Source organism: Pezoporus occidentalis, unplaced genomic scaffold, assembly GCF_034315485.1.
Source record: "Pezoporus occidentalis ecotype Australia unplaced genomic scaffold, CSIRO_AGI_Poc_V1 ctg108, whole genome shotgun sequence".
In the NCBI taxonomy this organism is placed as follows: Eukaryota; Metazoa; Chordata; class Aves; order Psittaciformes; family Psittacidae; genus Pezoporus; species Pezoporus occidentalis.
Genome location: NW_026912865.1, coordinates 3,147,342 through 3,169,023, shown reverse-complemented (window position 1 = coordinate 3,169,023; position 21,682 = coordinate 3,147,342). Strand labels below are relative to the sequence as shown.

Sequence of the window (21,682 nt, the reverse complement as noted above, 5' to 3'; positions counted from 1 at the left end):
GGGGGGGCTGGACCCCACAGACCTGAGCACTGAAATGAACAAGCCGCAGCCCAAGGGTCTATATTTTCAGATGTGCAGACCGCTCCCATTAGGAAAAGAGGGATGATGCGTGCATGAATACCGCAATTTTAATATTTATTGGATTTTCTGCTGGGTTTTGTTCCAATTTCCACGGGTGTAGTTTGACCGTTTGAGAAAGTGCTTTTATCTGTTTTATTTCCTTCAAGACACATTTTCACCCCTTCTTTTCGTCTGCTGATTCCAGAGTTTTGTTTGTTTCTAGGATTTGACTTTATTCTGTAGCCAGATTTAAAGGAAAAAGGACGAGGAGGGAAAGAACAAAGAAAGGGGTAACAGAAAACGCATTTAGAGGACAAGTTAAAACATATTTGTCAAGGCGGAGATATGCTCTATCTCGGCATTTGAATCCTGGATGTCTGTGTAAGAAATTATAAAATTGTGAAAGTGGCGTTTTCGCAGACCCCTCGAGGGAAAATCTCTGTGGAAGCAACTGTGATCATACTGAACGACAAACATGCCACGCAGGAGTTCAGCCCCAGATGTGTATTTTGGTTTGTGTGGTATGATACGAAAGCCTTTTTTCAAAATCCCAATAAACTTTAATTCCCTTTCAGATTCCCATTGCCCGGAAAGTTATTTGGGTTTGGGTGAATTTTGTTTGTTTGGGTGGTGTATGGGTGGGTATTTTGGTTCTGCCTTTATATATATCTTTTACGATCAGGTGATAGAAATTCTAGTTGCTAGGTAGGAACAAACCCATAAAGGATAGGGCAGAGAAGCCAAGAAAAGGCTGTGGTCTTGACATGAGCTCGACTAGCCGGACAGGGCAGCAGCAGAAACAGGAAATAAACGTTTGTCTGCAAAGACTGAGATATTCCCTCCATAATAATAAAGAGCATTGTTCAATGTCAATTTGGCTTATCGGTGTTGCCCCTCTTTACCTTTTACCAGCCTTTGTAGATTCCTTATGCTCTATTCTCTGGGAGAAATCGTGTTAATGAGCAAGAAGTTGGTAATGAGATATCCGCTACTTATTACTGCTCATGGGTGCCTGGCACCAGAGAGGGCTTTCAAAGGAAGCCCTTTGGGCTGGAGGCTTTCCACAGTAAAGATATAAAATGGTTCCAGTGACTCACCTGATGTTTGCCAAGCGGAGGTTAATATCGGCGGATCCGCATTCAAGCCTCTGTCCGCATTTATCGGGTGCCTGTAGTGTTATGTCTCAGAGCGGTGACTCACATGGTTTCTAAACGTAAGGCACCAGAAAAGAAAAATCACCATCGCTCTACGCAGGATGGCAACCCCTCTTGAGGGGCTAGGTTTAGCCTATGGCGAGGGTCGGAGGGCTTCGGGGAGCGCAGAGCCGAGCCCCTTCTGATCTCAGCCCTGAGCGTCCGGTGCCGTCCCCGGGGGTGCTGTGGGCAGGGGGCGCCGTGGCAGTAGCGGGGTTGGTGAGGAGGTACCTGAGTGGTACTCAGCTTTGAAATGAGGGGCGGGAGCGGGGAGTAGCCTGTGGACTGCAGGACTCAGAACTTTGGAGCACGTCCCGGCCATCGAGTTAAAGGAGCATCTACTGGACTTTAGTAAATATTGCCCCTAGTCTCGGGGGTTTAAGGCTGCACGGCCTTTTGCATTCTCTTCAGGGGGGGCTGCCCTTCCCTTATCTACCTCATTTCATTTCCACCGATCCCTCCTAGCATTTGTCCTGTCCATCTGGAAGGGAGGGTGTGTCGTCGTCGTCCCCCCCACACACACCCCTTTTCCTACTCTCCGCTTCTCCCACCTCTGTCTCTCCTTCTTTCCCCACAAGCTTAAACCAATTACGCCGCTTTGCAAATAAAGTGCCGCCCCGGGGGGAGTTGCAGGCGAGGGGAACTGCCTTGTTTGCAGGTGCATCTTCGGCTTTGTAGGTGCGAACGCCTTTGTGCGGCGGACAAATGGGGAGAGGAGGAGGAGGTGGGTACTTCTGCGACGTAAGATCCACATCAGCTCAACTCCACTCACATCCCAGCCGGCACTTCCTCACTTTCTCAACTGTCTCGCCCCACACCGCTCGCTGCCTCCTTTTTGGCTGATTATAAAGGAAAATTCAGCACCCCTCCCGCCCCTCCTGAGAGCTGGCTTCCTGCTAGGTGGGGGTTTCGGGCTTTTCTCCTGCTGCCCGTCACTCGCTTGCAAGAGGGCTGGATGGTTACACCGGGCAGGTTGGCTCCATAATGTTAGGGACTGTGAAAATGGAGGGGCATGAAACCGGCGACTGGAACAGCTACTACGCCGACACTCAGGAGGTGAGTAAATCCCAGGGTCTGGCTACGCTGCTACCCCTCTGCAAGGGGGGGAGTAGGAGGCCTGGGGGAGGGTTGGGGGGCTGGGGGGGGGGGGGGGGGGCCTGGGGCAACAATCGGAGGAGTCGGTTAGCGCTCCAGATCCTGCCAGCGCAAACGTGCCTCCCCCTCCCTCCGGCGCTGAAGCTGGGCAGACTTCCCCAAGGAAAACACGGCTTCCGAGAGCCCCGGGAAGCGTTTGAGGGAGACCCGGTGTGTCTGCGTCCCCGCTGGGGGGCCGGGGGCAGCTCTTGATCTCATCTGAAAGGCGTAATCTCCTCTTGCGGCGCTCACAAAAGCGGCCCGTAAACTCTTGGCTCGGGGCAGGGGACTCGCCGCGCTCCCGGCCCCCGGCTCCTTCCCTGCAGATGGCAACGGCGGGCAGGGGGGGTGGGGCGAGGGACCCGGTCGCAAGCGCGTCCTGGGACCGGGCAGCGCCTTCCCCGCGCCCGGCGGTGGGGCCACAGGAATCTCTGTCGCCGTCGCCAGGGGCCTCACCTGTTAAAGTCGGGAGAAAGAAGGGAGAAATGGTGAAACAGCCGTTTGTTCATACTTTGAAAAACGGGCTGTCCGCGGCGAGCGCTGCTGCCGGGGGCCGGCTGGCGGCGCTGCCGAGAGCGGACCCGGGAGCCAGACCGGGAGAGGGGCCCGGACCCGAACCCACTGCCCCGGACCAGGCTCGGCCCGGTCCGCAGCACCCCGGGAGGCGCTTCCCACCTCCCTATCCATCCCCAGCGGCTCTCCGACAACGCGGTGCAAGAGAAGGGGGAGAACCGGCCAGAGCGCCAACAACTACGGCAGAGGAGAGGGCCACGGAAGCGGCCGGAGTCCTCCCCGCGGCGCGCCTCTGCCCTGTGGGGCCTGGGGTTGGCACCATGCCGCTGCCGCTCTGCAGGAGGAGAGTCGCTAGGAGAAGGCAGCACCTAACAATCGTGCCAGCAGCCCCCCGGATTCCTGCCCGGGAAGGAGCCGTTTTAAGGAAGTGTGGTGGCGAGACAAGCACCTAGGTGTGCGCACCCGGGCATTGCATCAGCACACCCGGACACACGGCTCTACAGTCCCCACGCCTCGGCCCTGCACCCTGGAGCTGGCACCTAGCGCCCGTGGGGCCACGCGGGCACAGGCAGATGATACGTGTCATCCTGCCGGCATCTTATTTAATAGAGGAAAGTCGGCTAAGGGCAAATAAGGGTCATCCTAATTGTGTGCCGTTTCCAGACTCATTTATCCTCGCCATGCTCATTGTCCACAAACATAAAGTTAAGCTACCTTCACTTTTGCTGTTTTTTCCTCAATCTTTTCTGATATTTAATTTGAATCACTGTATGGATGCAAGGTGGGAAACCCATCCGTGTTCTACCATCCCAAATAATTAATGTGATCCTCTAAATTGAAAGCGCATTTATAAGCTCGTGGCATTTGTAGTGAACAGTAATGAATTTTGTACATTTAATAGTCGCTTAAACATCCTTTTGTGAGCCGTATTGCCTTTGTTCGAGGTAAACTGGGAATATCTTTCTCCTTTCTATTAAATCAGATGACATACTGGAAAGCACAATTTCAGGCTTTCCGGTTTTGCTTTTTCAAGACTTGTGTTAGGTGGCAGGCTGCTACAATTTTTGCATATCGGGCAATCGTAGAAAATTTCAGGCAGGGAATGTTCAGGCTTTTCGTACTTTGGGAGAGTTTTTGGTGTTTGTGGTGTTTTGGTGTGGGTTGCTGGTTTGATTTCTTTTTTCTTTTTTTCTTTTTTTAACTTGACTTTAAAGACTGACTTAACAGAAAAAGCGGACTAGGGGAAACCTTTCCACAGATAAAAATGCATGGACTTGAGCTGTTGCTGTTGGGTTTTTGAAGGCTTTTTTTTTTTTTTGTTATTGTTGTTGTTTTGATTGTTTTGTTTGGGTTTTTTTGGTTGGTTTGTGTGGGTTTGGGTTTTTGTTTGTTTGTGGTTTCTTTTCTTTCTGGCAAGATATTGTCACATCTTGTGTAAGAATAGAAATCTAAATCAGTGCAGCGTGGGAGAAGAGATGCATGAGATTATCCTAACGAAGTGGAGGCAGTTGAGCTTCTCCTTTGCGCAGGCAGTGTATGCCCAGAAATTTCAATAATCTGATGAATTTAAATATTTAATCGGCGAGACGGAACACAAAGTCGGCAAAACAGCTGGAACAGTCCAGGAGTAAACCTCCTCCCGGGGCAGACAGAACCCGCAGCCCGGCCATGAAGGGGTGCGGAGCGGAGCTGCCCTGGGGAGGTCGTCGGTCCGTGCGCCTCGGTGATCCCGGCTCAAGCCGCGGCACGCCGCTTAAAGGGAAGTGCGTCGGTACCGAGCACCTCTGCACTGTGTCTATTTATAAACACATATAAATATGAATTAGCCCTTTTCATCGCGCCAGCGGCCTTTCCGTGCGGCTTCTGGGAAGCGCTCTCCCGGGTGGTGGGGGAGTGGAAGGCGTCCCGTGGCAGGACATGTACACCGCTTGCTGGCCAGGGCGGGCAGCGCGGGAGGGTCCGGGCCCGCCGGGGTCTTTCTTGCCCACCCCTCTTTGCCTCCCTAACCCGCTCTCTCCGTCTCGCTGCCCTAGGCCTATTCCTCGGTGCCCGTGAGCAACATGAACTCGGGGCTGGGCTCCATGAACACCATGAACACCTATATGACAATGAACACCATGACGACGAGTGGCAACATGACCTCCAGTTCCTTCAACATGTCCTACGCCAACACGGGACTGGGGGCCGGGCTGAGCCCTGGCGCTGTGGCCGGCATACAGGCGGGCTCGGCGGGGCCGGTGAACGGCATGCCGGCCGGAGTGGCCGCCATGGGCACTGCCCTGAGCCCCGGCGGCATCAATGCCATGTCTGCCCAGCCGGCTCCCATGAACGGGCTAAGCCCCTACGGCGGCATGAACCCCTGCATGAGCCCCATGGCCTACACCCAGTCCAACCTCAGCAGGACGCGGGACGCCAAGACCTTCAAAAGGAGCTACCCCCACGCCAAGCCGCCCTACTCCTACATTTCCCTCATCACCATGGCCATTCAGCAGGCGCCCAGCAAGATGCTGACTCTGAGCGAGATCTACCAATGGATCATGGACCTTTTCCCCTACTACCGGCAGAACCAGCAGCGCTGGCAAAACAGCATCCGCCACTCGCTCTCTTTCAACGACTGCTTTGTAAAGGTGGCCCGCTCCCCCGACAAGCCCGGCAAGGGCTCTTACTGGACCCTGCATCCCGACTCCGGCAATATGTTTGAAAACGGCTGCTATCTCCGCCGGCAAAAACGCTTCAAGTGCGAGAAGCCGGCGAACAGCAAAGCTCCTCAGGAAGGCAGGAAAGATCAGGCCGGGGCCTCCAGTTCCAGCTCCAACTCCCCACTGCACAGAGGCCATAATAAACCCGCACAGCTGGACACCGCCACCTCCCTCTCTGGCTCCAACCCGTCCACCAGTCCCCAGTCTATGGACCACAGCGGATCGAGCACGGAACTAAAGACTTCGGCCTCGGCCACCTCCACCATCAGCTCCGTCCCCGCCTTGGCCTCCGTCCCTCACCCCCCTCACTCCTTAGCCCACGAACCCCAGCTCCACCTCAAGGGCGATCCTCACTATTCCTTCAACCACCCCTTTTCCATCAACAACCTCATGTCCTCCTCGGAACAGCAACACAAGCTGGACTTCAAAGCCTACGAGCAGGCGCTGCAATATTCCTCCTACGGTGCCAGCATCCCAAGCGGGCTGCCCCTTGGCAGCGCTTCCATGGCGGGCCGGAGCAGCATTGAGCCGTCGGCCCTAGAGCCTTCCTACTACCAAGGTGTGTATTCCAGACCCGTGTTAAACACCTCCTAGCTCTGCATCACCCGCCGCCGGGGCGAGTCCTTCTTCTCCCTCACCCCTCTTCTTCTTGGCTTCTCTCCCCTCTTTTCCTCTCCCTGCGCCAAACTGAGATGTTCCCGCACTCTGCGTGCGAAGGACTGTTACTTTTCAATTCTCTCGCAACGCGTAGTGTGTTGTTACGATCCTCCACGACCTCCTGCGGAGCCGGCTGCGTCCTGCTTGTACATACTCCCCCCCGCCTGCCGCCCAGCCCCTCTCCCCGGAGGCCCCCCCCCAGCCTTTACAGGGTGTTATTAAAAAGAAGAAAAAATTGTTGAGCTTGTAAACTACTTGTTTGTGCTTTCCGCCCACTTTTCTCCCCCCTTCTGTGCTCTATAATCTCATGTAAGTTTACAGGTATGTGGCAATACTTTAACAATACGGAGATGAAGAAGCGAGTAGACATTTAAAACTTTTTTTTTTAATTAAAAAGGCTTTGAAGGACAATACTGCTGTGAAGTAGCAAAACACTAAGAGAATCTCTAAGCAACAAGAGGACTATTTACTTTCTAAGATCATCCTTTTGATACTTGCAAAATAAACCTTCGGCTACTACAACCCGCATACACCCAGATGCTGCGGGCTGGATCCTGCACTCCCGAGGGGACCAACTGGAGCTTTGGAGTGCAGGATGCGACCCTTATTCTTTTCCTGTTACCTGTCTTGGGGTGTAACATAAAGTTAAAAGAGGTCACACAGCCAGTTGGATTCCCCCCCCCCCTTTCTGTTACTGAAGATTCTCGTTCATCAGGAACTCTCATCAACATGTGGATGACATGCTTACTTAAGTGTCTTCATTGTGTACCAGCTAGAACTGTTTGTCCATAACAAGGTTATTTTCCCTTTTCCCCAGGAAACTTTTGACTATTACACCGACATAAGGAAGAGAGGAGAGCTCTGTCTCTCTCCCCTTTTCTAACTTTTTTTTTTTTTTTTGGTGGCCATTTAATTATCGTCATCGTTAGCTTGTTTCATCCAGTGTTAATGCACTTTCCCCAGTTTTACACGGTGTTAGCATAGCCAGACGGGTTTTATTATTATTCCTGTTCACTGTTTCAATGTTCTTAATTTATTGCATGGTTTATATTTTTTTCTTTCTTTACAGCTGGAAATTGCTTTAAATGACATTAAAAAAAAAAAAAGAATTACACGTGAATTTAAGAAATTTTGTTAATTTTATAAATGTGATTGTAATTGAAAAAAATATTTTGATTTAAAACGATAACAGAATTTAATGTGTGAAGTATGTTTTTTGATCATTTGCAGTTAAGGACTTTAAATAAATCAAATGTTAACAATGAAAGACTTCTGCTATTTTCTTTCAAAATTTCTGGGACGGGTTACGGCGGACGGAGCCATGTGCCAGGAAAACAAGCGCATGGATGTGACAACGAGTGGTCTGCGCGGCGCGGAGAAAGGAGACGCTCCCTCAGGGAGGGTTTGCGGGCTCTGCGATGCCACCGGCCTCTGCGGGTGTGGACGGGACGGGGGGAGGTCTTCTTTTTTTTAATTCACTGTGCCGGAGTAGGTTGAGGGAGGGAGGGACAAAGCCACCCGAGGCGGTGTCACCTCCTGGGTGCTTAGCGGCAGGGGCGGCGACAGCAAGAGCCGGCGTTCCTCCGCCGGACGAGGCGACCCCGGATGGAGCATCTCTAGCGCGGCTCCACCTCACCCCGGGAAGGGCCGGGCCGAGCTCCCGGCCCAGCTCCCTCTCTGTAGCCCTGGCTCGGATCGAGCCCGGTGATAACACCGGCAGTGCTGGCCGCGGCAGGCAGCATCGCCAGGGGAGGGAAATTTACACGTGAACAGATTTCGCTGTATTGAGCCCCCTACATGCACGGCCGCCAGATAAAAGAACTATGCAATTCTCGTAATTATCACATAATTGCCCCCTGACGAGTTAGGTACGGCGGCGACAATCTAAATTAAGGGGTCGATTTAGAACAGAAAAGCCAAGCGAGCGTCCCAAAAATCTCACCAAATTCCTCCAGCACTACTACTCGATGAAAAGCCCACCGGAGTGCTCCCCTGGCAGCCCGGCCCTGGGGGGCTAGCTGTGGCCACCCTCTCCCTCCCAAGCGGAGCTGGCTCCAGGGCTGCGCTACGCGGGTGCTCTCGGGCGGGCGGAGATTTACTGCGGTCCCCGCAGCGGGAGTGCGAGGCGTTTTGTGCCCGGGACGCCCGGTTTGGCGGGCATCCCATGACCCAGCTGTGCGCCCCTTCACCCTCTGTTTCCTGAACCAGCAAGCACCAAGAGATCCCCCGCAGCTCGGGGTTGATCGGCCCCAAGCCCGGGCAGTGGGTCCTATTTAAAGTCTGTCTTCCGCCAAAAGGAGCTTCGTGAGCCTCGAGATAGAGCGAAGCCCATATTCAGCAAGACTTCACTTGTCTCCCACAGACTAGTCTGTAGAGAATATGCCCACTGCAGAGTGGAGACATTGATTTAATACCTTGAGATTGTACACAGAAAATATCAATCGACCGACAGCGATAAGGCAGCAGGTTTCTCACAACAGCTGAGGAACACAGACAGTGCGTAATGGAAATATTCGGGGCGTGGGTAATAAAAAGCTCTAAGCTGACCGAAGCGGCTCCAAACCTCTCAGAGATAAGGACTGGAGCCTCTAACGGATGCAGCGTGTCCCTTTTCGCCACTCGCCATTGAGATTATATTCCTTCCCACAGGCAAATGGTGTCTGCGATGGGCAATGATCCACTGACATAAGGATGCGGCTCATGTTAAAAACCCGGATCCCCAGCTCAGGGAGGGCAGCTTTCTGTCATCAGTTTACAACTTGGAAATCAACAGGGAAGAAGAATCCCCGGTTTTCTGTCCCGCTCCTAGCTGCTCTGCTGCTGCTGTTTTAATCCTGTACTCAAAAAGACCCCAGATACAGTGCAAAAATAAACTAAAAGTAAGTTCCCTAGGAAAAGGGTGCACCACCGCCCTCAGTGTGTAGAGAGGAGCTTACGAGCATCTCCTTCAGCCGGACAGCTCACCCTGTGTCAGGAGGGAAGGAGCTGGAGGGTGAGGGGTTTTGACCATGTCACAGATGGTATCAGCCCCGCGACCGCGACACAGGGAAAACTGAGGGTCGCTAGCCTGCAGCATCCGGCCCTCACCGCAATTTATAGGAGAACTTCGCTTTTTTCTTCACGGCAATTATCTCCCACTGGCCACGTGCGAGGGAGAGAAAACGGCTCATTAAATACACGCGGGGAGTAATTCAGGGTGGCGGGGGAGTTCTGTAAAGGTTTACACGGAGTCTGTGAGGTGAGGAGGTCCCGGCCTGGAGAGGGGGGGATGGGGGGTGCCTGGCGCTCTTTCAGGGCGCGCCGGAGGAGCAGGGGGCTGTGGGGGACGTGGCGGGCAGGGCGCGACACCGCGGGGCTGGGCAGGGGCAGCCCTGCCGCCGGGGCCGAGCAGCCACGGCCGGTCCGGTCCTTCCCTGGCACGGCTGGCTCCCGTCTGCCTCGGGGAGCGGCGGCCCTGCTTCCCTTGGCAAGGGGGTCAGGATGGGGCCCTAGCCCATGGCACCTCCTCGGAGCACCTGCCAGCAGCTCATTCCCTGCGGAGAAGGGAAAAGTCGGTGGAAGAAAACCAACTTCGGCTGCTCAAATAAAGGGGCAGAAATAAAATCACAAATAATACCTTCTGGGTTGCTTCCCAAGCGCGAATGGACAAAACTGACGTCTACATCGGCAAACAATAGGAGGATGTACATTTATTGGAAGAAATTAATTTTAGATGTTCGGGACTGAAAGATGAGAAAAAATACTGCCCGGTCAGTTGTTGCCTCTGAAACATAGTCTTGCTAATAAAATACAAGTAAATCGTAAAAAAGCGGCGCGAGAAAACACTTCAGCCATTGGCACACCTTCAAAAATTGTTTTCAGATGTTGAGTAGGTATTGAATATTTGAGTGGTTACTGGTCCGTCAGCGTAAAACCGAAATTAATGAATTCCCTTGCTGTAACGCCAACTAGCCCTTATAAGAGCAATCGACATGGTTTTAATTTTACAGCGATGTTGTAGATAAAATGCTTGATTGCGATAACAACGCGCCCTGTGTTATCTCTTTTCTGTTATGATAAAACGGGATCTAGACTTATATGTGTGAGTGTATGTGAGTCATCACACTGAAAAAAAAATTAAGAACAAACTAAATAAACGTATTTTTTTTTGTGTGAGCATTTTCGCGATAATTTTGATTCGTGAAGAAGCAAATGCTGTCATACAAATATGGGATAGAAAGTTCTCTCGGGAGTTATATAGACGCATATATTGTATATATTAACATATATATAATTAGTATGTACTTGTTTCCAGGGGAGACAAGTGGAAATATACATAACACACAATGACCAGGCGAAAATGACACCACAGAGAGCGACCGGGGCACGGAACGTACACGTAAGTCCTCGCAAAACTCCCACGCTGCAATATTGAGTTAGGAAATATAGAAGAATGGTTAATAGCTAAAATAAAAATACAATTAGTTTGATCATTTAAATGTCAAGGGCGGTGCTGCAAAATGGGTGATTTTTTTTCTCTCAATGCAATGCGAGGCTTCTCAGCTACACTAGCAAAGGCAGAGTAATAACTAAAAGAAAATAGATTGTACTATTAGATTCTGCTGTTTGAAGTGTCGAAAGGTCTTTTGCAGCAGGAGAAAATAATTGATGGAAGAGAAGGGTGGAAAACGTGAGGCGATAAGAAGAAAACCTGCCTTTGTTCCCTCTGGTTATTTTCTGCTAATTATTCTGCCCATTGTGACAAAGTAGCAGTTAAGGATAGATTAGTGTAAATAACCTCGTATTTCACTCCCAAATCGTGCAACTTTTTGGCCCAAGATGTGCCATGGTGTTTGTGTTTCCCCCCTTCACCTCAAACAGAAACTCATTGAGACTTCAGATCTTTGAACTTTGAACAGATCAAACTGCCAGTGCTCACCTTTGTCTCCAGTCATTAGGATTTAAAATATATATGTAGCCTCATTGCAGAATCCATTTGCCCTTACGAGGGGAAAAAAATTGCAGTATCCTCTCTTGCCCCCACCCCAAAACACTTACATTCAGGTGAATTCAGTGAAACGATCATTTCCCGGAATGGCGCCTCTGCTGCGGGAACATTGCTCGAATGGGCTTTGCCGAGGCGGGTTATTTTACGGGAAACTTGTCGTTATTTTGCTGCTACTGTTTTATATTTTTTCGTACACCTGCTCGTTATTCCAATGAGGAGCTACCGGCATAATGGACATCACTATTATTATTATTATTATTATTATTACTACAGCCCGCAGGCGGGACTCGAGCTGGAGCTGGGCACCGCCGTGACCCCACTGCCGTGGTAGCTTCCCAGAGGTGCCCCCGCTGAGGCGACACGGGAGCGAAGTGCGGGTGCCGCTGCCCTCCCCACAGGGCCCGGTAGCCTGAACCTTCCCCAGCGGGAGGCATTGCCCACCGGTGGTCCAGCCCAGCTTTGGGTTTGCGACCCCCTTCCTTCTCCTTCACTGAGTCCCAGGAGGAAATAGCGGGGAGCGGGAGTCCCCGGGTGGACGTGTTTCGGGTGACCGCATTTTTGCTTCCGAAGTGGGGCCCGTTCGCGCACCACTTGGCAGTGAAAGAGTGCCGAGTCCGCCTTCGTCCGGGGGAAAAGCCATCCCCATCGGCTGGGGCGAGGGCATCCCTTTCACGGACAAAGCACCTCCTGGCCCTGAGCAATCAGATGGAAGTGCCGTGGGCCCCCCAAAGGGCGGCACCCGCTTCGGGAGGACTCTGGAAGCTACCTCACGCCGCTGAGAGTGGGACCCACGTAATTCCATCCCATGCCACGCTAGCGGGGTACAGCGGGGCAGACGCGCTCCTGGGCCGCGAGGGGCCCGCAGCGGACTCTCCCCTGCTCCCAGCCATCCCGGGCACCAGGGCAGAGCCGCCCACCCAGGGAGCAGCAACCATTTCTACGGCAAACACCGCCTTTGTGCCCGATACCTCTAAGTGCTCCCTAATGAATCACCTAGATTTGCAATCTACTGCGCAGCAGTTTAAATTTATTTCCCCCTTTATTCCTTCTCTTCCGCGAGCCTGCCCGGCGGGTTGCTAACACACATTTCCTCCGGTTATGACCGGCGGAAAATGTAAACATGTTGGTAACTAGGAGGTGGGCCTCATTCTGCAACCCGGGATCTCTCCATAGTGACTCTCAGTAATGACCTCTTTAGCATAAGAAAGCCCCGGGGGCGGGGAATCTTTGAACTGCGAGGCAGGAGATTGGAATAAGAACATGTCTGAACTTATTCAGATGTATGCAACAAGTTTTCTAGTTCTAAGGTTATCTGATGTGACCAAGAGACATTTTCATTCTTCTATTTTTTTTTCCTTGCCTGATCCCTTCATCTAAGGAAGCACTTACAAACTTCAGGTATGTCATGACGCTATATGAAATGGAAAGGGAACAACAAAAAAGAAAAGGCAAGAAAACCAAGGCCCGACCCCACATTTAGTGTGTGTGTCGAAATAAAGACTCTAGGTTAGAAAGGGGGGATGGCCTCGCCTCCAAATACTTGGCAGCAGACCTAACATAACGCCCCAGCCACTAGGAGCCCTGTCAGAACCATCAGAATCTGTGATCTAGGAGACCCAGCACATACCCACAGGCGGCCGGGGTCCCCCTACCCCCCCTCCCGCGTGCCCGGGACCGGCGCCCACCACCTCCCCGTCGCTCGGTCCCGCTGACACCTCAGCAACCCACGGGGCATCCCCTCGGGTCTCCCTTAAAACCACCCCCTTCGGGCATCGGTGTCCAGAGGAGGAGGGGGGAGAGGCGCTGGCCGGTGCAGAGCAGAGCTTCCCTCCCCCCTCCGGGCAATTGTTCCCTAGAGCCCCTATTAATGCGGGACATATGTTATCCACAGGCCGTAAGCAGCGGTAAGACTTCGCCATCTAACTTGTTGCTCAACTGACGAGGCGGTTCTCATCTTCTCATCAAAAGCCGCCGGTCTTTCTTCAGCCGTATGGACAAAAATGTGAACAACAATGCCCGCCTCCCTTCACTTCAAAAGCTGCCATCGCGGAGGCTACCCAGAGAATTTTCTCTCTGCCTTTCATTCCCGGTTTGAAAAAAGGCACTACAGGGCCAAGGCGCTCCTAATACTCTTTGATGGGGATTGAATTCATTATCTCCAATAACACAATTGTGCTTGGCCAACGAAAAGAGCAAAGTAATACTCATCTAGAATTAGAGAGCGGGGCTCAGAAGAAAGGGAGCGGGAGGATGAGGGGGGTGGGGGCATTTCAAAGGAAAAGGGGGGGTGGGGGGTGAGAAAACACCTATATCGAAAATCGGCTTGGAAGGAGGGGGTCCCCAGAAGTTTAAATTACAGGAGTGTATTAAGTGGCGCATTGTACGACTCAAGGCGCGTTGGTGGTCTGAGGGCGCATTCCTCCCTCATCCTGCGCGCCGGCACCGACTGGGTTGGAGGTTCTTGACGTTTCCCTCCCCGGGATGGCCCCGGGGCTGACGGACCCCACCGCTCTGCTACCTGCCACGGCCCATCCCCGTGTCATCCGAGTTGCGGGAGGGGACACTTCCCTTGCTCGGGTGCTTCCGGAGCACCTGTGTTCCCCGCCTGTCCACATTGGCTTCGTGGCGGCTCGGCAGCGGTGGGGAAGGGCCGCAAAGCAAGAACAGCCCAGCAGGCAAACAGCCCCCTCGGCCCCCGCCACCTCCAGCGACCTCGGAGGCTCTCCGGCGCCTGTTCTAGCAGGGATCGGGGTGGAGGTCTCTCGACACCATCACACCTCGGTACCATCCCGGGCAATAGGTGTGCTGCCTCCACCGGGGCAAGGCCCGGGTCACCATGAGTTGGGTCTCGTCGATGGAGGGCAAGAGACTGAGTAATGAATGAATGACAGAGCGAATGTATGAATGAAGGAATGAACGGAGCGAATGAATGAATAACACACAAATAAATAAATAATCGAGCACAAAAATCAACCGATTGGAAAACCTCTGTGTTAATATGAGAGATTAAAATATTTGCCTGTTTGGCTTCCAGCGTAAATGTTTTCTATCGGGTGTTATCCAAACAGGCTAATTTTCAAAGCCAAGCAAAATATAGCAATGACTGCTTAAAGGTATTGCACGTATTATGGCGAGTACGGGACCCTGTGCGGGCGGTGTGTGGGTGCGTGTTCCACGCGTGTCCGCAGGCAAACTGAGCGGCGAGAAGACGGGATGGGGATGGAATTCTTCGGGTTTCATCTGCCCCTGAACACAGGCACACACCATCCATCCCACTGCAGAACCCCATTGTGTTTCCAAACTTCCCCGAGCCCACGACAGGGCCCTTCAGCTCTCTTACGCTGGGGTGGAGGACCGGGCCCTTAGGGGAAGTAAGTCGCCGGGACCCCGGAGATGCGCTCCGGGGCGCCGGGGGAAGACGCTGAGCCCCGGCTTCACATCCTGGGTGCCTACACCAAATGATGCAAACGATGTCTTCACAACTGTTTCTTCAAGGAAATGCCCTTTAGGGGTTGGTAGTTACAGAGAAGGGGCCCAGCAAAGCATACATCGGTCACCCAGGGACCTACTGGCTGCTCAGGGGGCAGGGGGCACCCCACTTCCCTAAAGTCAAATTGCCCTCCAGGAACAGAAGCCCTCCCGCTCCACTCTAAACTGGGAGGTGGGAACACTAAATTAGTCAGATGAGGAACTCCCTCTGGGTGTGAAAATATCGCATTGCCTTTGGTGGGAGATTTGGCCCAACAGGGACACATTGGCCAAAGGGGGAAAAAGAAGGAGAGAGCCACGGCCTTCCCCAGCACCCGTGGGGTTTCCTCATGTGTAGTAATGCTGACCCCGTTGCCTTGCCTCTCATAAGAAAAAGATGACCTTGACAGGAGTGGTTTCTGTGGATCCACGCTCCTCCTTTTAAACACCACCTGGGCAGGGGTAGGATTTTTCTTTTTTCTTTTCCTAATGAGTGTGGACGTGGACAGAGATTGCACTGACCTCAGCAGAGTCCGAGGTTCAAGGATTTCAGGGTATTTCCCACTTTGCAAAGTTCCTTAGGGGTTTATTTTTATTTGAGGGGAGGGGGGCTGCTTATTTATTTAAGACATTTAAAAGATCTAGAATAAGGTGGCTGTTCCCAGGGAAAGCAGTAGCAAAATACCTTTGTCTTCTGCAGAAGTAGGGACAAACCTCACGTTGCTTCTTCTGAGGTCTGTTTAGACCAAGCATACATGCTAACTGGCTAGCTAAGCATTTTACTGTTTGTAGTTTACCTCCGCGTGCATAATGACTTCTCCAAAGTATACATTAAATGACCACATACTTCATGTCCAAGAATTACTTTTTACAAGTCAGCTTACCTTAACGATCAATGTGCCATTTATACTTTAACACAATAGACTTTAATTGTTACAAAGGAGCCCTTTGGTCTACGAGAAATGATTTGTTTTGTCCTGTAGCACAAACAGAGGATTAGGAGTTCAGGTAAGGAATAAGCAGCAGCAACAACTTAATTCCTAGGCAACAAAGGTTCTGCTTTCACGCTGGATTTCTTTCTAGCAAAAAGGAGGACACAGCACCATCTCCAGCTCACTGGACCAATCAAATACTAGTTAGCCTGAAGTTCTTTCTGGTTTAAATCTGTCCAGGGTTTCACGCCCTTCATCACTTCCAGGGCCAAAAGTTGCATGTAATGCTATGCAGTGCTAAGTAAAGATACACACAAGTGATTCGCCAAATTAAACAGATTTTTTTTCTTTCTTTCTTGAGTGTCTTGATTTAACAGGCAGAGGTGGAAGGCAGCTCTGTGGATTTCTTTATTTCCAATGAAACCAGTACAAAGGTTTTAGAAGTATCACTTTCATTTGGCCTGATGGTAGAACTTGTAAAAAAGGTTAAGGATGAAGACCCTCCTTCCCTTCCAGCAGCTGTGCACTGGCAGAGCTTCACAGTGGGCCGACTCTCCCCCTTCACCTCTGCGGGGCAGCGAATGGCTGGGGGACACAAGCCTTGTTTCTCGGTTTCTGTGGGTGCTTCAGTGAAGGGGACAACCTGTGCACACGCGGAGGGCGAAGCCACTCAGAACGTTTTCGGCTTTGGAAACAAACCCAGTGACAAACAGATCCTGAGCTCCGACCCACCAGCTTCAGCCTGCCCTGGAACCAACTGGGCCATCTATGTGACAGGCAGCCTCAAATCAGGGTGTGTGTGTAGCAGGGGCTCCCACTGCCACCCTCGGTGGGGTGGGATATGGAGGGAGCTCTGCATAGCCGGTCAGCTTCACTCACAGGAGCTTCTGAACTTTCCCTCGTCATTCTCGGCTGTTCGTGTCTTTTGGTAACAACGAAGGTGGAAACGACTCGCTCAGATCTGCTCAAAAGTTAAGTACAAATGATGGATATAGAAGTTGATGCAGTAAAAACCTTTTGCGTGCCTGTAGAGTGCAAGTCACTAGGTCAAACTCACTTGAGAACCAGCATGCAACCAGGAGGGATATGAGAAAAAGCCAAGAGATATATAGCAATGCTGTGATGAATGACAGCAACTTCCAAATGCTTCCTCTTCCCTCGACAGAATGATCACAAGAGGAATTACAGCTCGGGCCGCCGATAGGCGTTTGCGGTCACGGCGGGTAACAGGCTGGTTCGCCCCCCGCCCTCCTCCTGTCTCCGGTTCCAGCGCGGTTTGAGGGGCTTCTTCTTCTCCTGAGGGGCGGAGGGCTCCCCTAGCCACGGGCAGTCACTGGCGCGGCCGCGGGGCTCCGGCCGGGGGGCCGACACTCGCCCCCTGCCTTAGCGCAGCGCGGGGATGCCCACCGCATTCCCCCACGACCCCCGTCCCGCCGGCACACGCCAAGCCAGCGGTATGGGCTGCCCCGAGAGCAGGGGGGCTGTCGGTCCTGGAGAGGTAGGGTGTGCAGGCTGGTGCCGGGGTCCGCGGGCAGGGAAGGACAGCCGGCCGGGGAGCCTAACCCCGCGCAGAGCGGCCCAGCCATGCCTCTGCCCGGTCACCCTGCCTGCTGTAAAGCACCCGTGATCTGACACTGTCAGCCTGGGGCTGTGCTGAACTCCCCCCTTCCCAGGTCCTAAAAGCAAGGGAGTGCTCTCCTCCCGACGAGACACGGCTGCTGAGCCATCTCTGGCCCATCGCTGCAAGCAGCGGCCGGCCGGGGAATCCCCGCGGGGCTGGGGGTAGCGGTCGGAGCGCTTCCGCACTCCGGGGGATTTCCTCGTTGTCTTCCTGCTGCCGGCCGAGCCTCGGAGCGAGCTGGGGCGGAGGCACCCGGGGCAGCGGGTCCCAGGGCGTGGAACCGAGCCTTCAGAGGTGCTCCGCGGGCTGCAGCCGCCTTCCCCGCTCCGCGGGGGTCAACCGCGCTTCCAGCCACAGCTGAAGCTTCCGGGCTGCAAGTTCCCCGGCTGGTGGGTATCTACGAAAACTGCTTACCTGTCAGAAAGGTTAAGAAAGGTGTGAGGTTTTTTGAGGCTTTTTTTTGTGGTTTTTTTTTTGTGTGTTTTTTTTTTTTTTTTGGGGGGTGTGTGTGTGGGGGGGTGTGTTTGTTTTTGGTTGTTTTTTTTTTGTTGTTTTTTTTTCTTTTTTTTTTTTTTAGCACGAGTAACTGTTCTCATCTGCGGTTTTCTTAAAAAGAAGACCACACCCCCTCCCCCCCCCCATGCCAACTGCACCTGTAATAACCCTCAAATCAAGCCACCTCCATGCCAACGGGTTTGCAGTATGTATGAAAATGCCAGCCCCGTCGAGGGTGGATGTGAAATCTGATCCTGCTTCGGGTTCAACTGAAAGACCGAAATGAATCATGCTTGACCGTGTCTCCTTGATATTTCTTATTTCGATTTTCCTGCTTCCTCCCTCCAGTCTCCTGGTGCACACTCGTTCCAAGGGGTCCTTCAAACACTCGAGGAGTGTAAGAACAATGCTATATGCAGTGTTTCCTTGAAGGGTTTTATTACTAGGCTATATAGAATGAAAACAAACGGCATTTCACAAAGCAGCTCTTTAAAAGAAAAACAGCTGGCGGTTGCTAAAAAGGGAGAGGTTACATGGCAAGTCACTGGTGCATTTAATAGTATCCTCTCTTTTCTTCCGAGCCTCACAATATTTGGTCTTTATTTCAAACAGTTGTTGTGACTGCCTGATTCCTACCTTCAATTTTAAGAAGTTTGCTTCCCAAATGATGTGCATCATTTTAACTAGCATGGCTGGGCACCTCCTGCTGCCCTCTGCAAGGCGTCTACCACATCTGCCTGCAGGTGAATGAAGACAGCACTTAGCAAAAAGGGCCATGGGGTTGGGGAAGCTTGGAGAACCAGGGAGAAAACCTGGTGCTGTGGATCACGAGAGCAGCTCGGGTGGGAATAATGAGCAACGAGGGCTTGGAGGAAAGATTGAGGATGTGGAAGGGATATAAAGCAGACGATAAGCAGGTGAAGGTGGGCCAAGTGGTCACAAGTCATGAGAAACTGAGGGATGCTGGGAAAGGGAGATGACTGCGGGGAGCAGATGGCTGATAGGGGATGGCATGAAGGTGGACCACACCTGGGGCAGCTGTTTGCCTTTTCTGGGAAGTGAAAATTAATAAGAAAGCAATCTACTGGCTCTTCCTCCCGAGCACAGATGATAGGAGACATACAGTGGAAGTCCGCCTCTGAAGAGCAAACAAGGAAGCCTGCTTTTTTATGTGAGTGTTTAAGGTTGAATTTTGACCCCGAGCTGACGTCATGCAAATCAAGGGTTGGCTCCTTCCCTCTCAAGGCAAAAGAAATCCAAGGAACCAGGTTAAAATGGAGAGTTACTAATGTTTAAATATCCCCTGGTTTGGGGTGTAGGGAGAGGCTGGCTCAGGGGTTTCAGCTGCTGCTATTACCTTTGCCAGGGGTCAGGAATAACCATGGCTGTTTATTTGAAGTATGCACTAGGCCCTTTATAAACCTGTGGAAGGACAGGAGAAAAAACAGCAGAAGGACTGCTGCTGCCCTGTGCAGTCTTCAAGACTTGCAAGGTAGGATCATGAGGCGTTTCTTGGTATTACAATGTCACAGTGTCTCCAGGTTGGTTTTAAAGCATGTAAGAGCATGTGGAGTGTACTACTGCAAAAGTTACAAAGCTATAGGCAATAGAGACTCAGGTTAGATAAGGGGCTGGCTGGGTGGAGCTGGTGAACAATGCACGAAAGTGCTTTTCTTTCACTGATCTTGGTTCAAATTAAGGTTAAATTCCAAGGGGAGTGTATTTTTTTTAGTCTCTCTCTCAACCTCGCTCTCTCTCTCTCTCCAGGAAGAGATTTTAAAGGGCATCATTTTCAGTTTCAAGGAAAAAAAAAAATCACAAAGAAAGATACATGTTAATACAAATGTAGCATTCCACAGAGGGGAGCTAAGAGCCGCTGGTGTCGCACCCACGGCTTTTATTCAGCCAAAGTGAGTTCAGCAGTTTCAGCACCTGGCAGGAGCAGGATTGATCCTGCTGTCAAGAAACTGGTATAGCAAAAGCAAGACCGCATGCAAGCCACAGAGTCTATACTGAAAAAAAAAAAGAAAAGGTGATATACAGGAGTGGAAAATGGGATTATGAAAATAATACATAGAATTCAAGTAATTTTTATCAAAATGGCACAGTTCTTACTTTGTATGGCTTGGAAATCCGTATCTTTACCCTTGGAAAAAAAGCAAGTTAAAATCTCATCTATGTGAGTATACAACAGAAGGAAACAGAATATAAATTTTGCTATTAAATCTGCAAAATTTGGTGCTGTATCTAAAGGAAAAAAGCAACAAGGCTTCCAGCTAACTACTCTGAGACCTGCTTTTGTTGGGGTGAAAAAAAAGTTGGATCAGCTTCTTTACAAAGAAAACTTCACAGAATTCGTTTTGCAACATGTCCATCATTAATTTTCTGCTTTAGAGCCAATGTGCTAGGGCACTGCAAGAAAATGCAATAGATCCTCTGTCCTTCCAAAATCTGAAAGCAGAAATGCAGTCTCTCCTGTGATAAGAGCTCCCCAAAGTGCAGGGGCAAAGGTGGCACACATTTAATGCTGGCTTTTCTTTGGTATGACAAGAGCTCTTGAAAATCAAAGGGGAAATCTGTGGTCTTTATCCCATGAGATAGTACAAGTTTGCTATAGGGGAGTTCTTCGCTTTCAAAGGAGACCACAGGACTGCCGCCAACACACTGCTCTCTAACTAAAGGGGTGCAGTCAACTCTGCCATGCTCAGAGCCATTTGTCATCCCTGTGACTGCTTTTGTCTTTTAAGATATACGAGACGTCAAAATATGTTATATGCCAGCATGAATTATCATTTCTCCCTCAGTAATAAGACTTATTTGCCACGTACACAGTACTTATCACAGAAACACAAACCGCAGTCTTTTTCTTTCCTCAGCCCTGTCTCTTTTTCCCCATCAAAATAAAAGGTTTTGCCCCATCAGGAAAAGGAGTGTACTTTAATATTGGTTCTTAGTAGCTCCTTATTACCATAAGAAGATTGCAGCATGGACTTAAGAATGATTGCTTGATGCATGTTAGCTTTACAGCCCAAGGTAGCTGGGCGGGGTATATTTCAACTGAAGTGTTAACATTCCTAGGAATACTTTGGTCAGAAACTACTGCTACTCCATGCCAGTCCAGTTAAATAACATTCAAGTGTTGCAGAGCACACATTTCTGACAGCATTGCTTAATCAAACAATAGTAATTTGGTGTCCACCAGTGCCACAGCTGATGATTGAATACAGCCATTATTGATGGACCTGAAAGCAAAGTTACCAGCTGGATATTCCTTCTAGCTGCAAGGGCAGACACTGCCGTTAGTTAGGGCAAAACTCAAGTGAATTCAAAGTTCAGCCTCATAGCTGTTGTGAAATGCCTTCTACGGAGTGCAGATGGTTGGTGCTGGCATTCAGCTCTGCAGTTCTATTCTTGTGATATCCTTTCTTACATCTTTGAGTCCTGCTTTTGACCCTCTTCCTCCTAACAAGCATTGGTGCACTGTTTCTCACCCCCTTTTCATGATCAGTTCAGTATCACTCTTCTTACTCAGTGTCTGTCATCCCCCACCGCCAGCCCTACCCACCTCTTGGCACTCCTCCATGTCATACTCATGCCAAGAACAGCCTTGCCCCCTCCCTGGGAGCTAAGCAATATTCCTGCCCATCAGATCTGCCCCCAAATCACTCCTTTCCATTCACATTCCACTAACCTCTACCCAGCCACTATTCTTAACATCCTTTGGTTTAGCTCAAATTACAGTGTAATTAAAATCACCATGGAACACAACTAAACCAACAAGATTAACTACACAATCACTTTGGGGTTTGGGTTTTTTTAATTTTTTTTTTTTTTTTTTTTTTTTTAGGAGCCTACGAGACATCTACCTGACTTGAGCAATTTTGACTTTCAAGTGGTTATGTCAGGGTTGTATTTCTTTCCAT

At 51.0% G+C, this 21,682-nt stretch overlaps 1 protein-coding gene and 1 long non-coding RNA gene across 8 annotated transcripts; one reads left to right on the top strand and one right to left on the bottom strand.

The window, feature by feature from the left end:
* Window positions 1-118: 118 nt before the first annotated feature.
* LOC134166219 (uncharacterized) lies at window positions 119-3,213 on the bottom strand. 5 transcript variants are annotated; one of them, XR_009965806.1, is made up of 3 exons: window positions 2,899-3,213; window positions 1,158-1,267; window positions 119-297 (listed from the first exon to the last, which is right to left on the bottom strand). It is a non-coding gene; the product is annotated as an uncharacterized LOC134166219 (long non-coding RNA). The 5 variants fall into 5 exon arrangements; XR_009965803.1 differs by lacking the exon at window positions 2,899-3,213 and adding an exon at window positions 1,805-1,984; XR_009965801.1 differs by lacking the exon at window positions 2,899-3,213 and adding an exon at window positions 1,690-1,762.
* Window positions 2,027-13,187, top strand: FOXA1 (forkhead box A1). Of its 3 annotated transcripts, XM_062623644.1 has the most exons (4): window positions 2,027-2,309; window positions 4,934-6,158; window positions 10,551-10,634; window positions 13,135-13,187. In XM_062623644.1, the coding sequence occupies exons 1-3, from the start codon at window positions 2,238-2,240 to the stop codon at window positions 10,583-10,585; spliced, it is 1,332 nt and encodes a 443-aa protein (XP_062479628.1). In that variant the 5' UTR covers window positions 2,027-2,237; the 3' UTR covers window positions 10,586-10,634; window positions 13,135-13,187. The 3 variants fall into 3 exon arrangements, with proteins under 3 accessions (XP_062479628.1, XP_062479613.1, XP_062479619.1); XM_062623629.1 differs by lacking the exons at window positions 10,551-10,634; window positions 13,135-13,187 and adding an exon at window positions 6,654-7,523 and having other exon boundaries at window positions 2,028-2,309; XM_062623635.1 differs by lacking the exons at window positions 10,551-10,634; window positions 13,135-13,187 and having other exon boundaries at window positions 2,031-2,309; window positions 4,934-7,523.
* The last annotated feature ends 8,495 nt before the right edge of the window (window positions 13,188-21,682 follow it).